The 20,563-nt window shown below is 49.1% G+C and overlaps 3 protein-coding genes across 26 annotated transcripts in view; 2 read left to right on the top strand and 1 right to left on the bottom strand.

The window, feature by feature from the left end:
* Nucleotides 1-5,641, bottom strand: part of CAPZB (capping actin protein of muscle Z-line subunit beta) — a 149,568-nt gene extending 143,927 nt beyond the window's left edge. For 2 of the 5 annotated variants that reach the window (XM_050792383.1, XM_050792372.1), the window contains exon 1: nucleotides 5,542-5,641. In XM_050792383.1, the coding sequence (XP_050648340.1) occupies nucleotides 5,542-5,544 (3 nt within the window). In that variant the 5' untranslated portion in view covers nucleotides 5,545-5,641. Of the gene's footprint in view, nucleotides 1-4,303; nucleotides 5,322-5,541 lie in introns of those variants that run through there. The other 3 variants (XM_050792355.1, XM_050792354.1, XM_050792363.1) reach the window with 2 other exon arrangements.
* Nucleotides 1-20,563, top strand: part of MICOS10 (mitochondrial contact site and cristae organizing system subunit 10) — a 447,625-nt gene that overhangs the window by 306,207 nt on the left and 120,855 nt on the right. Inside the window, exon 1 of one of the 18 annotated variants that reach the window (XM_050793870.1) lies at nucleotides 5,479-5,482. The exons of the other annotated variants lie outside the window; for them this stretch is intronic. The gene's annotated coding sequence lies outside the window, so the exon portion shown is untranslated. Of the gene's footprint in view, nucleotides 1-5,478; nucleotides 5,483-20,563 lie in introns of those variants that run through there. 18 annotated transcript variants of the gene reach the window in all.
* Nucleotides 1-20,563, top strand: part of NBL1 (NBL1, DAN family BMP antagonist) — a 282,591-nt gene that overhangs the window by 108,306 nt on the left and 153,722 nt on the right. Inside the window, exon 1 of one of the 3 annotated variants that reach the window (XM_050793149.1) lies at nucleotides 5,479-5,482. The exons of the other annotated variants lie outside the window; for them this stretch is intronic. The gene's annotated coding sequence lies outside the window, so the exon portion shown is untranslated. Of the gene's footprint in view, nucleotides 1-5,478; nucleotides 5,483-20,563 lie in introns of those variants that run through there. 3 annotated transcript variants of the gene reach the window in all.

Consider the following 20,563-nt stretch of genomic DNA (forward strand, 5'->3'; position numbering starts at 1 on the left):
CTTGTCTGACCACACCCCCGACCTCAGTTTTTGTGCCAGTCCCCTTGACCATACCCCACCCCATTCTCTCTGCCTGAGCATGCTCTTCCCAGGCTTCCTTACCCAGCCCCCAAGCCGACCGTGGGCTGGAGTGGTCTGCAGGGCTGCATGGAGGAGGGGAAAATGCAAGCCAGGCCTGCAGGGATGGGCAGACCACAGCACCCATGGGTCCCTGATTAAGTCTTTTCTAGTACTACTTCCTTCCTGCTGCACTTGGCTTTTTGGACACATCCTGCCTCCCCATCCTGGATTAGAGGACAGGGACGATGGCTTCTATTTGTGTCCCTTACTCTGTGGTATGCAGAATAAGACAAGCAACAACCATAGCTACTGTGTGCCAAGCACTGAAGTAAGTACATTACAAATTTCACCCCTACCCCCCATCCCTATAAAATGTTATCTTCATGCTACGGACCAGGAAAACAGACACCGAGGGAATTAGCAGCCTCACTGACAGTCACATGCTGAGTGGCAGACAGGACTCAACTCCAGATGTGCCCAACTGCAGACACCATGTTCTGTGGAGCAGGGAGCCGCCTCTCAGCTCTCACTCAGCGTTTACGTAGCTGGTGTTCACTAAGTGCCAGGTGGCCAGCGCAAGGTGTGGGGTACTCAGAGGGAAGCAAACAGACAAGGTCCCTGCTCTCACAGAGCTCATACGCTCTGTCCCCAGCCCTGTCTCTCTTCTTCCAAGCCTGGAATAGGGCAAGCACCCTCCAGTCACAGGGGGTTCCACTGGCACAGACAAGGCATTCGGGCCTGACGTATAGCATGGGGCTCTGGCAACACATGGTGCCCCGCTCACAGCCAGCTTGTCTTCAGTGGAGAAAACAGCCCCAGGCTCTATTAGGGAAGTTGTCCATTCAAGGCACAGCCCAGAGCCAGGCAAACTCCAAAGCAGCCACCAGCAGGCGGTCCGGAGTGGAGAAAAATGGTTTGCTCTGGGGTCAGAAAACCCAATTCCTCCACGTAGTAGCTAGACAGGGACTCACCATAAACCCCTTTGCACACTTTTGGAAAATGGCGATAATAACGATAGTTAATGTTTATAACAACATCATGTGCCAGATGCTACTGGATGCACTTGACAGATACTACTTAACCCTCATTACAACCTTATGCAGAGGTACCGTTATCCTAAGGCAGTCTGGCTCCTAACTCTATTTTCTTGCACTATGCTGCCTCCAGCCTAAAGTTGAACCTACATTGTCAGGCTGTGGTGAGGACAGTTCTAACAGAGTGCATAGCACATGGCTGATGCTCCATAACCATTAAGCCTCCCCTTCCTTCCACTGAGACGTGAATCTCTGAAAGCCTAGGTCTGGAAATGGCATGGCTCTAGCTGGTCCCATTATGGGTGATCTTGCAGTTGCACCCCCTGGAATTCCACACTGCACCCTCACTGGTGGATCTGCTACAAGGGGAAATGGGACAAGATCCTGTATTTATGGGACCCTCTGCTCACTGCTTCTGGAAAACACAGTGAGTGGGGTCCAACACAGTGAGTCAGGCTGACGTGGATCCGAATCCCAGGCCTGCTGCTCACACCGGTCACTCAAGCTCTCACTCTTGTGAGTAAAATGGGGGCTGGGCTATAACCTAAGTCATGTTTCTGGGTCAGGTCCCTCAGCGACCCAGGTTGGACGTGCTGGACAAAGCTACCCAGACTGGAGAGGCTGGACTTCCACGGTACTGTAAGGTTTCATTTTGGGACCCCAGAAAGCCTTGGCTGTGCAAAGAAGCGAGCGGACTGCGTGCATGTGCAATGCAATTCCAGCCAATGGCAGACACAAGAGCAGGCACACCCCAAAAGGCCTTGGAGTGGAGCCTGGCACCAGCCCCAACTTTCTCTTCAGTTTCCTGCCCTAGCTCAAGCAGATGTGCCTGCTGTTACACGAACAAGGCTCTTTCCCCCTTAAACTTTAGGTAACAGTGACATGCTCACCCCTCAACAATGTGAGCCGTGAAGGCAGAGATCCTTGTCTGTCTTGCATCCTCCACACATAAACAGCACAGAGCAGGCACTTGATACACAAAAAGCTGAATTAACATTACCCTGTAGCTTCAGGTACCCCACAACGTGCCTCAGTATTTGCCTAACAATAAGCCTTTCCCAGCCTTGAGGGCAGGCTTCTAATGGGTGAGGCACCTGCCCTGCCACCATTTCCCTGTGGTCAGTCATATGTCCTGTTCCTCGACTCATGGAATGGAGTGTAAAAGTATAGGACGTCTGAGTTATAAATAGGAGTATCTGCTTTCAAAGGCATGGCTTATCATTTCCTTAATCTCAAGCCATTGATCGCTGGCTACTTTTTATAAGCATGCCACCAAAAAGAGGCCAGGTGGGCTCAAATGAACAGGGCTGTATAGACAGACAAGAGGGATGTGAGTTGAACAATGTATCTTATCCACACCAAGAGACATTAATGTCAACTATGTTGTTTCACCTTGTAACAATACCAAGTTCCCATCAGCTCCTGCCAGGCAAAACCATCTGTGAGCTGGAGCAGCGATTCCTGAAGGGGCCTCCCTAGTCCACCTTCCTGCTAAAAGCCTCACCATCATCATAACTAAGAATAATTCCCAAGTCAGAAGCTGGAGCTGCGAAAGGAACGGTGCTCTGAAATTGTACAGCACTCAAGCAGTGGTAAGATTATTACCTGCTAAGGGAATGCAAATAAATTCCATCTGCCTATGCATTTTAACTGAGAAGGAGAAACTCATGCCAACAAAAATCATGGCATTCACTCCAAAGTCAAATGCTTTTTAGATTCTCAAGCCACTATTTCCCTCAATGGGTAACAGAGATCTAGCTGTATTCTTTACCATCGAATCTACTGAAAATGAAAAACACGGTGATCTGATTTCATTTCCCTTCAATGCAACCTCACACCACCACTTCTGTCCTACCCCAACCATCTACACTGGCTTAATGGTCAGAGTATTCAAATAGGGGATAAACCTAACAATAAGCAGTCAGAAATTACAAGCCTAAGGGATACGAAGAACAAGTGACTGAGAGAATGAATATGAAATCCAAGCAGGTAAGTTCATGGACACAGACACATCCCAAAGAGAACATTCCAAGTGGTTTCTTTCAATGCCAGGTGCTGTTCTAGGCCCCACGGATACAGCTGTGGAATACACAAGACAAAAATCTCTGCCCTCCAAGAGCTCATTCTGGCCCATGCTAAATATGCCTGTACCACCGTACAGCTCTTTCGCTATAACATGATTTTCTATACAAAGGATTTAAAATACAAACCATGGGCAATAAATACTGCTCCTCTCCCCTTGCCATGTTTGAATATCCCATTCTATGTTTTTCAAACGGTGTCATTAAACCTCCTGACATATAAGCAGCTTGGTACAATGGGAATAACAGTTTAGAGGCTGCCAGATGGGCTTCTACTGACCAACGGTGGTTCCTCCACTGGCTGGGCAATACCTTGAATAAGTCACTCCACCTCCTGAGCCTCAGCTGCCTCATCTATCAAATGCGGACAGCCCCAGAAGGGCTTCGTGTGGATGAAACCAGCTTGTACAGGTGAAGCACACCACAGTGACTGGCAGACAGACAGTTCCTCCACCCTTTCCAGTCTTTTCAGATGACAGCTGAGTGCAAGACTCCTGAGAAGCTTCAGGTGTCATGTGCTCCTCCTGGGGGACTGGGGCACTTTCCCATCACCTGGGGAGCATCACCGCTTCCTGCCGCATACTTTGTCTTCAGTGCACACTCAGTAACGAAACTTCAGCCCACTTTCAAAGTCCTCACCCAACACTGCCCTGGAGAAGTCGTGCTCCACCCAGACCTGGGGTCAAAACAAGGCCTCCCCAAACAAGGAGTTTTCAGCCAACGTCACTGGAGAAATCCGAAGGCCTTAAAAGTGGCATTGCCCCTGTTTTTAATCAGCATACAGGAAGGTATCAAAAGAAAGCTTAACTCATCTCAACTCCTCACCCTCGTTCAGCAGCAACATCCCTTGACTAAACAAGGAACCAGGGTCCTCAAAACACTTTGAGGCCCAAAGCCCACATACAAATATGCTCCAAAAATCCTTTGACCCTGTCAGGAAGTTCTCTGGCCCTTCCAACCTAAGTGCTGGGCCTGTCCTGCGGAATGATCAAGAGGCAGGAGTGCAGGTCTATCTGTGGGGGCCTATGTGAAGCCCCAGGTTCCTCAAAAGTCTGGATAGCATCTGCCTTCTTTACCAAATCAAACACTACGAGTGGAGCCAGCACTCTCCCTCGGAGTTCTGCTCACCTGATCCGAGGGACTTCCATAATCAGCAGTTCCAACCCTTACAAGCTGACAGTTCAGAGGGAAGGGGAGGCTGCGCCTGCTCGGGTGCATGGTGTCCAGGCCATATGCTGGATCCTGGGCCTGCTGGCCCCCCAAGGCCATGGCCTCACAAGGGCGATTGTGCGTTCATCCTTGTCCTGTGGACCACCCACCCTCAGCCCTCAGCTCCCACTCAGGCCTGGGCGTCGCGGACCCCGGCCCGCCCTGCAGGACGCTTCGCAAGCACAGCACCCACGGCGGCGACCTCGAGAAGGGCCCGCAGCGCAGCGCGCTGCCTTCTGGGCACACCGATGCCCGCCTTTCCCTCGCTGGCTCCCAAGCGGCCTCCCTAGAAGGGGCAACTGAGAAGGCACAGCACCGGGACCACCCCATCCCTGCTGGAGAGTTCCCCTCGCTTCCCGAAGGCTGCAAAGAAGGCGCGCCCCAGGTACAGGGAAGGGTACCCCGGGTCGTGCACGGGGCAGGGGGCAGAACCCTGATGAGAGGGTCAGGGCGGAGACCGAGCGGGGCTGACGCAGGTTACGCTAGGAGTGGCGAGAAGTCCAGGGAAGGAGATCACGGTGGGGAGGGGGCAGTGAGGTCCAGGCGGGGCCATGGGCGGAGGAGAGGAGGTCCAGATTTAAGATCACAGAGGGATGAGGAGATTCAGGCTGAGGCCACGGAGAAGAGGGGAAGCAAACCTAGACCGCTGCAGGAAGGGCTGACCGGGGTCCAGCCTGAGGCCATGGAGAAGGCAAGGGAGGGAGGGAGGCAGCGGCCTAGCCTGGGCCATGGCAGGGAGAAACGACGGCCTAGCCTGGGCGGGAGAGACGGGGGAAAGCAGACCTAGCCCTAGACCTGGGGAGGAAGGGGGCCCACGCCAGGGTCACCGGGGGGGTGCCTGGCTGGGGCCACGGTTCGGGAGGGAGGGTCTAGCCTGGGCTATGGGAGAGACCAGCCTGGACACAGAGGTGGTGAGTGGGACTCCAGCTTGTGCCAAGGGCGAGGGCTGGGAGCGGGGGCAGGGTCACTGCCACCCAAGTCGTCCGCGCCGGCGGCACCCTCCTGGTCGGGGAGGGACCGGGTCCACCCAGGGTCCGGGACCCCGCCCCTCCCCCACCCCGGGAAGCCACCAGTCCCGGGCCACGGATGGGCCGGGGGAGGGGGACGCGAGCTCCGGAGGGGCCCCCGGGCCGGGGAGGGGGCCGTGCGGCCTTTACCATGGTGGCGGCGGCGGCGGCGGTCCCGGTCCCGGCGTCAGTGGCTCTCCCCCCCGCAGCAGGGCCCGGCGCTTCCACTTCCCCCGGTGCCCAGGAGTGAACATCCGGGTCAGCGCCCCCCTCCCCCCGCGCCGGGCCGCCGCCACCTTCCTTCCCCGCCCCGGCCCGGCCCGGGCCCGCCCCCCACGCCGCCAGCTCGCGGCCAATGAGCGCGCGGGACTGCGGCGATCGCCAAGTATGGAGAGCGGCGCGGGAGGCGGGCGCCGACGGGGTGCGGGGGCGGGGTCTGCGCGGCGGGGCGGGGAGCGGCGCGGCTCGCCTGCCGGGGGTTCCGGGCCCGGGGTGCGGGGCTCGGGCCGGAGGGGTGTCCGCGCTGTTGGAGGTCCAGTACCCGACTCTGGGCCTGCAGCAGCGGGTGTCGGCGAGGGAACCGCGCCCCACAGTCCCCGCGGGCGGGGATGCGGAAGGCACCGGGGCTGTGAGGCGACCGGCCCTCTGCGCCCCACCCCGTGCACGCGCTCACTCCTGCGGCGCACCCGGAACTGCCGCCGAGAGGAGCGCGGCCCGGCCCGGCCGGGCCCAGCCCAGCCCATCCCAGTACGGGGGAGCGCGCCGGGAGCTGGGCCGGAGCCCAGCGCTGCCGCTCGCTACGGCGGGACCTGGAGCGCCGCGCTGCACCTGAGCCCGGGCAGGAATTCAGGAGCCTCGGGCTGACACCATTTATTCAGCACCTACTATGTACCAGGCCTTGTTTAGGCACCGGAAGATAACAGATGAATAATAAGACATAAAGATCCCTGCCCGTATAGCTGCAGACAGAATAGCTGTGAGGATGACACAGGTAGAGATTAGAAAATTAAGTTCAACAGGCCCGGCGCGGTGACTCACGCCTGCTATGGAGGCGAGGCACTTTGGGAGGCCGAGGTGGGCCAAGGCCAAGAGACGGAGACCATCCTGGCCAACGTGGTAAAACCCCGTTTCTACTACAAATACAAAAATTAGCTGGGCCTGGTGGTGCCGACCTGTAGCCCCAGCTACCCGGGAGGCTGAGGCAGGAGAATCGCTTGAACCCGGGGGACAGAGGTTGCAGTGAGTCGAAATCGCGCCACGGCACCCCAGCCTGGCGACAGAGCAAGACTCTGTATCAAAAAAACAGCACTTTGGGAGGCCGATACCGGCGGATCACGAGGTCAGGAGATCGAGACCATCCTGGCTAACACGGTGAAACCCCGTCTCTACTAAAAAATACAAAAAGCTAGCCGGGCGAAGTGGCGGGCGCCTGTAGTCCCAGCTACTCGGGAGGCTGAGGCAGGAGAATGGCTAAACCCGGGAGGCAGAGCTTGCAGTGAGCTGAGATCCGGCCACTGCACTCTAGCCTGGGTGACAGAGCGAGACTCCGTCTCAAAAAAAAAAAAAAAAACCGAAAAGAAAAAGAAAATTAAGTTCAACAAATGCTAACTGTTATGAGTACTGTTGGATGTGCTGCAGAGAACCATTCCATTTGCCCAGACAGGCTTCCTCTCTCCACAAGATGACTCAAGTTTCTCTCTCCCAATCTCTCTCTCTCTCTCTCTCTCTCTCTCTCTCTCTCTCTCCTCTCTCTCTCTCTCAATCAAATATTTGTTGAGCTTAGTCTAGGTGGCAGGAAACCTGGATTGCTAATAATATCTGCCCTCCGTGGCCTGTTTGCTTTGGTTAAATCAAATTAGGCGATCTGTGAGGGGATGGTAAACAGTACGGATGACAGGAATGTTTCCCTGAGCCAGGCCCTGTCCTCAGGGAGCTCATAGACAAGTAAAACCTTTCACAGGTAGCCACTGGCAGAAAAAGCATACGGGTAAGTCTCGCAAGAACGGTATTGGATGAGTATTACAGGAATTCACAGAAGAGAATGGCACAAGTAGTAAGTATTTATTGAGCATCTGCTATGTGCCAAGCACTGTGCTAGGCTCTGGAAATACAGCAATGAGCAAAACAACCCGAGCTTGAGTGTTGTCAGGGAGACAGTCGGCCACCAGGCAAATACAGTGTCCGAGGCCAGGCACAGTGGCTCACGCCTATAATCCCAGTACTTTGGGAGGCCAATGTGGGCGGATCACGAGGTCGGGAGATCGAGACCATCCTGGCTAACAGGGTGAAACCCTGTCTCTACTAAAAATACAAAAATTTAGATGGGGGTGGTGGTGGGCGCCTGTAGTCCCAGCTACTGGGGAGGCTGAGGCAGGAGAATGGCTTGAACCGGGGAGGTGGAGCTTGCAGTGAGCCGAGATCACGCCACTGCACTCCAGCCTGGGAGACAGAGTGAGACTCTGTCTCAAAAATAAAATAATAATAGTAACACAGTGTCGGGTAGTGATTAGAGATAATGAGAAAAATTCAAGCAAGCAAATAGGTAAGCAGGCAAGGCCTAACTTAGCAGTATTTGATCATATAGCTGAAGGGAAGGAGGGAGCAAGCCATGTGGACAGCAGAGGCACAAGGAGCAGCAAGGGTAAAAACCCTGAAGGTGGGACTGTGCTGGATCAGCACTGGTGTGTTTTCAAGGGACAGACAGGAGGCCATGTGGCTAGCCTAAGTCCAGCAGGAGCTGAAGGGCAGAGCCATGACAAGATCTGACCTAGGCTTTAAAAGGATCATGAGGCTGCTGTGTCCTGAATGGACTGTAGGGGGACTAGGGCCTTAGAAAGACATTTCTATATTGAGGATATTTATTTATATAAAAAGCACTGATATGGCGCATCCTATGTGATGAACACTGTCAAGCACCTTACAGATAATAAGTCATTTAATCATGACAGAAGCCTGAAAAGGTAAGGAGCTTGCCCCAAGGTCACACAGCAGAGAGATGAAGCTGGCTTGGACCAGGGTAGTAGCATTGGAGATGGCAAGAAGTAGATAGTATTCTAGATATTTCCTGATGTATTGGTGGTAGGCATGAGAAGAAAGGAATCAAGGATGATGTTAAGATTTTTTTTTTTTCTTATAAAAAGACTTTGTCTTTTTGTTTGTTTGTTTTGAGACAGTGTCTCAGTTCTGTTGCCCAGACTGGAGTGCAGTGGTGCAATCATAGCTCACTGCAGCCTCAAGACCCCCAGGCTCAGGTGATCCTCCCACCTCAGCCCCCTGAGTAGCTGGGACTACAGGCATGCATCACCCTGCCCGGCTGATTTTTTTGTAGAGACTGAGTTGCACTGTTACCCAGGCTAGTCTCGAACTCCAGGGCTTAAGCAGTTCTCCCACCTCAGCCTCCTAAAGTGCTGGGATTACAGGCATGAGCAACTGCACCCAGCCAAGACTTTGTTTTTTAGAGCAGTTTTAGGTTCACAACAAAATTGAGAGGAAGATATAGAGATAATCCACATATCCCTGCCCTACATATGCAGAGCCCCCCCGAATTGTCCCCATTCCCCACTAGAGTGGTACATCTGTTGCAATTAATTAACTGCATTCATACATCATGATCACCCAATAGTTTACATTAGGGTTCACTCTGTTATACACTCTATGAGTTTGGACAAGCGGATAATTACATCTAGCCACCATTAGAACCATCATACGGAATATTTTCACTGCCCTAAAAATCCCCTGTGTTCCACCTCTTCATCCCCCTGCCCCCTAGCTCCTGGCAACCACTGATCTTTTTACTCCATAGTTTTGCCTGATGCTAAGATTTTTGGCTTAACACTGCATGGATTTGCCATTTATTGATCTCGGGAAGACCGTAGGAGGAGCAGGGTTTTTCTGAGGGGAGGGTTGTGGATAAGAGGGAGCAAGTTATGTTTGAGATGCCTATTGGAGTTTTTTGTGTGTTTTTTTTTTTTTTTTTTGAGATGGAGTCTCACTCTGTCGCCCAGGCTGGAGTGCAGTGGTACAGTCTTGGCTCACTGCAGCCTCCATCTCCTGGATTCAAGCAATTCTCCCACCTCAGCCTCCCAAGTAGCTGGGACTACAGGCGTGCGCCACCACACCCAGCCGATTTTTGAACTTTTAACAGAGACAGGGTTTTACCATGTTGGCCAGGCTGGTCTCGAACTCCTGACCCCGCCTTGGCCTCCCAAAGTTCTGGGATTAGAGACATGAGCCACTGCGCCCAGCCTCCTACTGGAGATTTAAATGGAGATGTCAGGTGGGCGTGGTGGCTCACACCTATAATTCTAGCACTTTGGGGAGGCGGGTAGATCGCTTGAGGTCAGGAGTTTGAAACCAGCCTGGTCAACATGGTGAAACCCTGTCTCTACTAAAAATACCAAAATTAGCTGGGCTTGGTGGCACATGCCTGTAATCCCAGCTACTGAGGAGGCTGAGGCAGGAGAATTGCTTGAACCCAGAGGTGGAGGATGCAGTGAGCAGAGATTGCGCCACTGCACTCCAGGCTGGGTGACAGAATGATACTCCATCTCAAAAAATAAAAATAAAAATAAATAAATGGAGATGTCAAGTAAGTAATTAGATATGGAAGTCTGGATTTGGGGGAAGAAGTCAGAGCTGTGATAAACTTACGAGAACTGCTGGCTAGCAAATGGCATTTAAAGATATTTGAAAGCACAGACATCTTGATGAACTCACTTCATGGGTGAATGTAGAGAGAAGAGGTCATGAAGATAAAGAGGAACCAGCAGGAAGACTGAGAAGGAATGACCCGTGTGGCAGGAACAGGACCAAGAAAAGGTGGTGTCCCTCTTGGATGCCAAGGGATGGAGGCCAAGCATGAAGGAAAGTTCATTCATTGGACAGATCACTCCACAGATTGGCTGCCCATTGCTCAGATCCTGCCCCTAGATCCGTCAGCTATTGCTATGAGCATGGAGGCACGTGGCGTTAAACATGGTCATCTACAAGGGGTTGTGAATTGGTAGACAGGCACTGTAAATTTTTTTTATTTTAAATTTTTTGGGCCAGGGATGGTAACCAGGCATTTTTGGCCAGGCATTCCTGTAATCCCAGCACTTTGGAAGCCTAAGTGAGAGTATTGCTTAAACCTAGGAGTTCAAGACCAGTGCAGGTGACAAAGTGAGACCCCCGTCTCTATAAAAAAAATCAAATAGGCATGGTGGCACGTGCCACTGGTCCCAGCTACACAGGAGGCTGAGGCAGGAAGATTCCTTCAGCCCAGGAGATTGAGGCTGCAGTGAGCCGTGATTGCACCCTGCATTCCAACCTGGACAACAGAGGGAGACCCTCGTATCCAAATAATAATAATAACTTTATAATTTAAATAGGGACAGGAACTGACCATGTTGGTTGGTGATCCTCCTGCCGTGGCCTTCCAAGTGTTTGGGTATCAGGTGTTAGCCACAACATCCAGACCATAAATATCTTTAGCACTGTTTCTCCTCTCATCCTCTTTTAAAGACCCCAACCCCCTTGAAGTTCATACTGTCATATTTTTCAACCTGCCACCCCTTTTATCGCTCTCATGAACTTACCTCCATCTCCCCTTCCACACTTTCTTTAGGACTTCAGTACCCGTAAGCATAATCCACCAGAAATCTTACTGACTTCTCACTGATCTCTTCCGTACGACTGAGTTTCCTTCCCCTCTCCCCAGGTCCCACTCCTGTGGTCTTACCCTGGCCTGTTCTCACCTTTAACTGCACTATCTCAGAAATCCCAATCACACTGGCTAGGCATGGTGGCTCCTATCTCTAGTGCTAACACTTTGGGAGGCTGAGCCCAGGAGTTTGAGACCAGCCTGGGCAACGTGGCAAGACCCCATTTCCATAAAGATTGTTTTAAAATTAGCCAGGCATGGTGGCACGTACCTGTGGTCCCAGCTACTCAGAAGGCTGAGGTGGGAGAACCTCTTCAGCCCAGGAGGTTGAGGCTGCAGTAAGCTGTGTTTGCGCCACTGAGCAACAGAGTGAGACCCAGTCTCCAAAAAAGAAAAGAAGAGAAGAGAAGAGAAAAGAAATCACAGTCACAAAAGATCTCAAATCTGACTGTAACCCACTTACCATAGTATCACCACAAAAGCATTTCCTCAACCTCACTATTTCTTCAGCCTCATCAAGGTCTGCAAACCTTTGTCCCTGCCAGATGTTCACATTCGTTTTCCCCCTCATGCTCACATCCCTCCTGACCCAGCTTAGTAATGAGTATTATACAAACTCCCTTACGAAAGCCCATAACCCCTTTACCCCCACCTTTTTTGCATCAGAACATCTGAACATTGGCTGGGCAAGGTGGCTCATGTCTGTAATCCCAGCACTTTGAGAGGCTGAGATGGGCAGATCACTTGAGGCCAAGAGTTTGAGACCAGCCTGGCCAATATGGGGAAAAAACATCTTTACTAAAAATACAAAATTATCCAGGCATGGTGGTGGGCGCCTGTAATCTCAGCTACTCAGGAAGCTGAGACAGGAGAATCGCTTGAACCCAAGAGGCAGAGGTTGCAGTGAGCCAATATCACGCCACTGCACTCCAGCTGAGGTGACAGAGTGAAACTCTGTCTCAAACAACAAAACAACAACCAAAAAAAACCATCTGAATATTGCTGGAAAGTTGAAAGTGATTTCTCTTCCTTTAAGGTGAGGTCCACAAATTTCAAACGAGCCCTCAAGCCTGCCTAGCAATTCTACTGTATTTCCCCGCTGTAGCCCACCACTGCTCACATTCTTAAATTATGATTTTTCAACCTTCTTCCTCCTTAAGCTTCCTTTGTCCTCTTGGCATCCTTCTCTCTAAGCAAATGGCTTTGCCTCACACTTCACAGAAATAATTTAAATAGGGACAGGATCTCATCATGTTGGTCGGTGATCCTCCTGCCTCGGCCTCTCAAGTGTTTGGATATCAGGTGTTAGCCACAACATCCAGACCATAAATATCTTTAGCACTGTTTCTCCTCTCATCCTCTTTTAAAGACCCTAACCCCCTTGAAATTCATACTGTCATATTTTTCAACCTGCCACCCCTTTTTTCGCTCTCATGAACTTACCTCCATCTCCCCTTCCACACTTTTTAGGACTTCAGTACCCGTAAGCATAATCCACCAGAAATCTTACTGACTTCTCACTGATTTCTTCCCTACCACTGAGTTTCCTTCCCCTCTCCCCAGACAGGAGATTATCATCTACCAACATATCTGCACTTTCCCTGCAATCTCTGCCTCCCCAGATTTTATAATAAATGAAGCGTTTTTGTTCCTATCAGAGTCACCCCTCCACTTGTTCTCTGAATCCTTCTTTCCTTAGTCACCAGTTTCTCCCTCAGTACTGGATCATTCCCATCTTCTTCAGAAAACATGCCCTAATAGCTCCTATCATAAAATAAAAGTTTTAAGAACCACCACTCAAAACTCCTGGATCCTGCGTCTCCCTCTAGCCACTTCCCCCATTTTTCTGCTCCCAGTCACACCAAAACCTTGTAAATTCTTTGCAGTTGTTGATTCTACACCTGCTCCATTTTCTCCTCAAGTCAGTCTGATCCGACCTCTGCCCTGACCTGCCCAGGAAGCGACATTGTTCTACTCAAGCTGGCCTGGGAACTCGGTGTTGCAGAAGCCAGTGCTCACTTTGGAGCCTCATCTTACTCCTGCCTTCTCCTCCTTCATGTACCTCTCTTGGCTTGCCTGAGATAAGTAAGGCTACCACATCCCAGCACATAGCATGGCAATTACACATAGTAGGTGCCCATAAGCATTTCCTGAGTGGAGGCAAGGTGGAAAGGTTTCCCCTCAGTTTCCTTTGATGGTTCTTCCTTTTCCTGAAGGCTTAGTTCTGGGACCTTGTTCTTCTGCATCTGAGTCCTCTTTTGGTCGTTATGGACCTAGGTGTTCAGCACCCAGAACATAATCAGTGCTCAATGAAGGTATGTGAACGAAGATAATAGTATCAACAGGATAAGATTGTCTTGTGAATAAACAGACAAAGAACTAGTAATACAGCTAGTTTTTCATGAGTGCTTGCTATGCGCTAAATACTTTTCATGTGTTATAGACTCCTCCTAACCATCCTTTGAGCTAGGAACTTTTTTTTTGGAGACAGGGTCTTGGGTTGGAATGCAATGGCACAGTCTCGACTTACTGCAACCTCCACCTCCCAGGCTCAAGCAATCCTCCCAACTCAGCCTCCCATGTAGCTAGTACCACAGGTGTGAGCCACCACCACTGGCTAATTTTATGTTTTTTGTAGAGACGGGGTTTGCCATGTTGCCCAGGCTGGTCTCAAACTCCTGGGCTCAAGCGATCCCCCCACCTCAGCTTCCCAAAGTGCTGGGATTTTAGGTGTGAGCCATCATGCCTGGCCAGAACTTTTATTATGACCAATTTATAGAAGAAGTTGGGGCTTAGATGAAATGACTTGCCTAAAGTCACACATAATACGTGGATGGATTTATTCTCACTTTTATCTTTCTGACTCAAAATCTGTTCTCAGAATCACCAGATTGAGATAGGTAGGAAAGGGCTTTGTAAGCTACAAAAGGCAGTGCTACTATATCCCAGCACATAGGATGGCAGTTACACATGGTAGGTGCCCGTAAGCATTTTCTGAATTGAGGCAAGGTGGAAGGGAAGCCCCAAGCCACATAATACCATCACCTGAGGAAGGAAGCAGCAACCTCGAGGTCCTTGAAAGACAGCCTTCTATCCTATGCCAAATCAGCTCCTACAGGACCCATTAAAGCAGACATTGCCCAGTAGTTGCCCAACATCTGTCTTTCCTTCTTCAATTACATCTATTAATTGGGTTAATAAATGCACAGTTATCCCAGGAGCTGGGGATTGCCTAGCTCCTAAATTACCTCCCATCTAACAGGTCTGGGCCTGCTTCCTAGGTTGAGCATCTTCTCAAGTTACTAAAACAGTTTTAGGTGTTTTACTGTGTCTTTAGAAATGCCCAAGAACCCTTAGAATAAGCCAGATTTTAACCCTTCAATACACTGAATTCTATAGCTAGCCATATTGCCTGAACATCCTAACTCTATATACTGAAGTTTCAATGGGATTCAATTTAAGAATCTTTGTTACCGGCCGGGCATGGTGGCTCTCGCCTGTAATCCCAGAACTTTGGGAGGCCGAGGTGGTTGGATCACCTGAGGTCATGAATTCAAGACCAGCCTGGCCGACAGGTGAAACCCCATCTCTACTAAAATATTTAAACTAGCTGGGCGTAGGGGTGCGGATCTGTAATCTCAGCTACTCAGGAGGCTGAGGCATGAGAATTGCTTGAACCTGTGAGGCAGAGGTTGCAGTGAGCCGAGATCACGCCACTGCACTCCAGCCTGGGTGACAGAGAGACTCTGTCTCAAAAAAAAAAAAAAGGAATATTTGTTACCAAGAGTTCCAAGAGGGAGGGAACACCACATGGCAAGGCCATCTGCCCCATCATTCAGCTGGCTTCGAGGTCACTGCTGGGGTGCCTCCCAGGTATGAATACCCTCTCTTTCCTACAACTTAACCCTGTCCCATTTTAGCCCACCCCCAGCTCTAGAGGAGAGGATTCTGGCCATAATCAAAGTGTAGCCTTGGCCATGCTGTTTGGTTTGCAGATGCACCCTTGACCTGATTTGGGCCATGGTGCTTTCTGTGGAACAGTAATCAAAATGAACTTGGCCCGAAGAGAGGCGATCCACCAAGTGAGTTTGGGAAATGCTGTAAACAATATTCCCTCTTGGGGATTTTATTTTCTCAAGAACCTTACACTTCAATTATCCTGTCTCTCCCCAGATTGTTCAACTAATGATTACTCTGGTTTTAAACATGCCTAAGTGTTCTGATTTTTTTTTTTTTTTAGAGAAAGAAACTTACGTGAATTCCTCATCTTTTCCAGCTTACTGCCAACTCCTCCCTTTCCCAGCTGGAGAATTGTCTGTGTTTCCTTGCTCCACTTCCTAACCTCCCATTGTCTTTCATAACTCCTCCACTGAAATAGCTCTGAGGTCACCCATAACTTTCGTGTTGAAGGTCACATGCACAACTTTCTTTCTTTTAAAAAAAAATTTTTTTTTTGAGGCAGGGTCTTGCTTTGTTGACCAGGCTGGTCTCAAACTCCTGGGCTGAAGCACCCCTCCCATCCCCGCCTCCCATAATGCTGGGATCACAGGCATGAGCCACCTTGCCAGGCCACATGCACGATTTTCAATCCTCACCTCCTGTAACTTCCCAGTAGCATCTGGTGCTTTGGCCACTTCCTCCCTCCTTGAAGCAAGCACTCTCCCATTGGCTTCCATGACATCATGTGACTCTCCTGGACTTTTTTTTTTTTTTTTTTTTTTTTTTTTTTTGAGACGGAGTCTGGCTCTGTCACCCAGGCTGGAGTGCAGTGGGGCGCGATCTCGGCTCACTGCAAGCTCCGCCTCCCGGGTTTACGCCATTCTCCTGCCTCAGCCTCCCAAGTAGCTGGGACTACAGGCGCCTGCCACCTCGCCCGGCTAGTTTTTTGTATTTTTTAGTAGAGACGGGGTTTCACCGTGTTAGCCAGGATGGTCTCGATCTCCTGACCTCGTGATCCGCCCGTCTCGGCCTCCCAAAGTGCTGGGATTACAGGCTTGAGCCACCACGCCCGGCCGACTCTCCTGGTCTTAATCCTACCTCTACGCTCCTTCTCTGGGTTCTCTGCGGACTCCTTCTCCTCCACACACCCACTAAACGATGGAGTTCCTTGAGATTTGGTAGCAGTTTCTTTCCTTCTCTAACTTTGCCCTTTTTCTTTAGACAATTTCAGCCATGTTCATTTCTTTAGTTACCAGTGGCCTCAGCCCTGGAGCTGGCAGATGGGGACCTGATGATCAGGGAGGGAAACTGTTTCCCTGATGATGGGGGAAATCAGGATACTGTTACCAAAAGAAGGAGAAAGGGCTGCTGAAAAGTAGAGAGAAAGAAAGAAACAGATGGATGTTACAGGCATCCTGGGCAAGTGAATGAAACAGACTTCTTTGTGGTCTCAGAAATTTCTAGTCATTGAAACCTTAAGCAGGACTGAGTACAGGCCAAAAAAAAAAATGCTGATTTCCTTTGAAGACAGAAAATTGTGTGGTTTGTAGAAGAGGCAGCCTCGGCTAGACAGCTTAGATCAACTTTTTCCAGCCTTCAACATCTTGAAAGAACATGTAGCAGGGACTGGGGAGGTGGACAGACCACTAGCAATCCACTTCTTTTTAATGCATCCCCAAAGTCTTCAGTGCCAAGAGGATACTTTACTCTGAGGTTAGACACAATCATCTCAGGGTTTTTGCTTTTGCTTTTCTAATAGCTACCTGGGAGAACTCACAGCTGCCTTCTGCTGGACCAGAAGTATTTGCATCCTGACCATCTGTGGGGTCTCGGTCAGAGTCATGGAAGGGCCTCTCACATGCAGGCCAGCTGTTGCAGTTTTTATTTGCATATTTGGGAGACTTCACATTTAGTGTATTATGCATATTTGGGAGACTTCACGTTTAGTGTATTAAGCTGGCCAGCCAGTCACCCACCAGGGTTGGGCTGGACTCTACAATGTGTTAAAGCTGACTCTTCCTTTAGATTCAGCATAATCACCCTCTTCTCCTGGTAGTAGTCTCTGATACTCCCCTCAAAAGCTGGGTTTGGGACCCCCTGTTCTGTGTTCCCATGGAAACCTATACTTTGTGTATCTTATCAGATCACTTGTCACTCAATCCCTACTGCGCTATGGCTCCTTGAGGCAGGGACTGTGAGTCATATCACTAACGATTAGCATGGAACCTGGGATATGGCACAATATGAATGAAGTCTGTCATATTGTGAGCCAGAGAACCTCCAGTCATCCAGGATGCAAACCTCAGCCATCCTCTACTTCTCCGAAGCTCCTATCTCTCTTCCCAATCAGACATTGCAGTGTTCCAAATGAAACTAAACCAGATGCAGAACTGACATAGGACCCGATAAAGTGGTAGGACTTGGAGAACAATCTAGTCAAAGGCTGAAATAAAAGAGCAGAGCAATGAACAATTGGAAAATAAATTTAAATACCTTTATAATAACATCGAAAATATAAAATACTCAGGGATATATTTAATGAAAGATGTGCAAGGCCTGAAAACAAGAAAACATTGCTAAGATAAATTAAAAATCTAGATCAATAGATGTACCCTATTTATGGATTGGAAGATTCAATATCATCAAGACGTTCATTCTCCTGAAAATGTACTATAAATGCAATGCAATTAAAATCACAATCCCAGCAAATTTTTGTATATAAACTCACAAACTGATTTTTTTCTTTTTTTTTTTGAGTCAATGTCTCACTCTGTCACCCAGGCTGGAGTGCAGTGGCACAATCATTGCTCACTACAGCCTTGACCTCCCAGGCTCAAGCAATCCTGTCACCTCAGCCTTCCAAATAGTTGGGACTACAGGCACATGGCACCACTCGTGGCTAATTTTTAATTTTTTTTAGTAAAGTTGAGGTCTTACTATGTTGCCCAGGCTGGTCTCAAACTCCTGGACTCAAGCAATCTGCTTGCCTTGGCCTTCCAAAGTGCTGGGATTACAAGCATGAGCCACTGCGATGCCCAGCTATTTTTTTGTGTGTGTGTGTGCATTTTTTGTAGAGACAAGGTCTCACTATGTTGCCCATGCTGGTCTTGAACTCCTGGGCTCAAGGGATCCTTCTGCCTTCTCCTCCCAAGATCCATTTAGGAAAAAACAATCTTGGCCCTTACCTCACACCATAAATAAACATTAACAGAATGGATCATAGACATAAACATAAAGAGCTAAAACTTCTAAAAGAAAACATATGAGAAATCTTCACAACATTTAGTTAGGAAAGATTTCTTAAGATACAAAAAGCACTAACTAAAAAAGAAAAAATTTGGTAAATTGTATTTGATGAAAACAAGAAAATTCTCCTCTTCCAAAGATGCCATTTAAGAAAAAGATTTCAGAGCTATGTAAAGCATTATTTAAACATACACAGGACATTAAATTTTTTGGAAGAAAAGGCATTCTGTCTATAAGTTTCAATCCTTCCAAGTAAATAAACACACATATCAGCTTAATATTTTTGTTCAAGTGAACAGAGTGTATAGCATAAAAGGACCTTGGTTGAGATTCTTAACTCCCAGGACCAGACTAGACCTGATGACCTATTTATTGGAAGTAATCAATAAGGCAATCAATGCCACTGTAGTCAGAAAGACTCTAGATTGTAGTCTGAAAGAAAAACAGAGGTCAGAGAAGTGATGTTGAGTATCTGGTCCAGCAGTATAAAGTGAGACTATAAATAGGGAAAATGAATCACCAAGCCTGAAGCTTGGCAGATTGGGAACAAAATGCAAAGGGGGAAACTGAGGGGCACAGAGAGTTAGGATGATTGAGCAGAGAGGCCCAGAGCAATGTCAATGGTGATAGGGCCTATTTCATAGGTGCTGCCTCTTTACAGCTTAAAACTGCCAGACTGGATCATACATATGTGATCTAAGATGCTATAAGATCTGGCCCAGCTTAGAATCCATATCTGTCAAGAAAAACTTAACTCCTAGTGATTTCTGTCTGTCACACACCATTGCTTGGACAACTGCCATTGCAATTCTCTTGGGCTTTATCTTTTCTTTCTCTTTTTTTTTTTGAAACAGGGTCTTACTTTGTTGCTCAGGCTGGAGTACAGTGGCATGAGCATAGCTCACTGCAGCCTCCACCTCCCGATCGAAGTGATCCTTCTGCCTCAGCCTCCAGAGTAGCTGGAATGACAGGCATGCACCACCATGCCCCACTAATCTTTTAATTTTTTGTAGAGACAGGATCTTCCTATGTTGCCCAAGCTGGTCTCAAACTCCTGGACTCAAGCAATCCTCCTGCCTCAGCCTCCTGAAGTGTTGGGAGAGCTACTGTGCACAGCAAGGGCTTTAATCTTAATGACCTTTCATTCTCTACCTCAATTACCCGCAACTGATACAGGTATGCTAGCATTAATAAGCTATATGGTTACCTTTTCCATTTCCTCTTCCTGGGCACAAACATAGTCACATGGTCATGTGACTGTGTTTTAATTAATGGAATATGGGCGGCAGTGACATGTGCCATCTCCAGGCAGGGACATAAAATGGCCCTTGTGTCCTGCCGCACACTCTTTCTTTGTTCATCAGTAAATTGAATGCAGAGGACCTAAGGGAGGACTCCAAGATAGAAGAAGCCTGTTTCTCTTTCCACGATAGTCACTGAAAACACCCAACCAGACTGTGCCTTTGGGGGCAAGTAAACCATTATCGTAGCAGCAAGCCACTCAAAGTTGGGATTTCTTTGTTCCAGCAGCTATAATTACCCCCAACGAATTCAGGTCTGAAGAGCTCCTATGACAGCTTTCAATATAACGGGAAATGTTTGGGATAATAAATCGAAGCAGGATTTCAGCCAGGTGTGGTGGCTCACGCCTGTAATCCCAGAACTTTGGGAGGCCGAGGTGGGTGGATCACAAGGTCAGGAGATCGAGACCATCCTGCCTAACACGGTGAAACCCCGTCTCTACTAAAAATACAAAAAAAAAAAAAAAATTAGCCAGACGTGGTGGCGGGTGCCTGTAGTCCCAGCTACTTGGGAGGCTGAAGCAAGAGAATTACTTGAACGTGGGAGTAGGTGGAGGTTGCAGTGAGCCGAGATCGTGCAACGGCAGTCCAGCCTGGGCGACAGAGGGAGACTCCGTCTCAAAAAAAAAAAAAAAAATCGAAGCAGGATTTCCATAAAAGTGTGAAGGTGCCACAGGGATCTCAACGTCAAGCTGGTGAAGCTGGACAAAGATCACATAGCTCTTAATACATGGTAAGCCAGGATTTCAATGGAGGTCTGTCTGGTTCCACAGCCTATGCACTTTCACTCCTCTACCTTATCCCAAACACAGAGGTGTTTAGATGTTTTGAGTGATGATCATAATGATAATAGACTCTGGACTTCTATGTAATTTACTCTCTGGCGCATCGGTGCTATGTATTGCTACAGAACTTCCACCACTTCCCACAAGCCAGTGAGGCTGAATATAATGACACCCCGTAATCTTCATTTTTTGTCAACATCATCCCCAAGCGCTCAAAGGAGGGTAGTTAAAATTATTATCATTTTCTCCAGCTTGCAACC

The sequence above is a fragment of the Macaca thibetana genome, chromosome 1, assembly GCF_024542745.1.
Source record: "Macaca thibetana thibetana isolate TM-01 chromosome 1, ASM2454274v1, whole genome shotgun sequence".
Classification (NCBI taxonomy): domain Eukaryota; kingdom Metazoa; phylum Chordata; class Mammalia; order Primates; family Cercopithecidae; genus Macaca; species Macaca thibetana.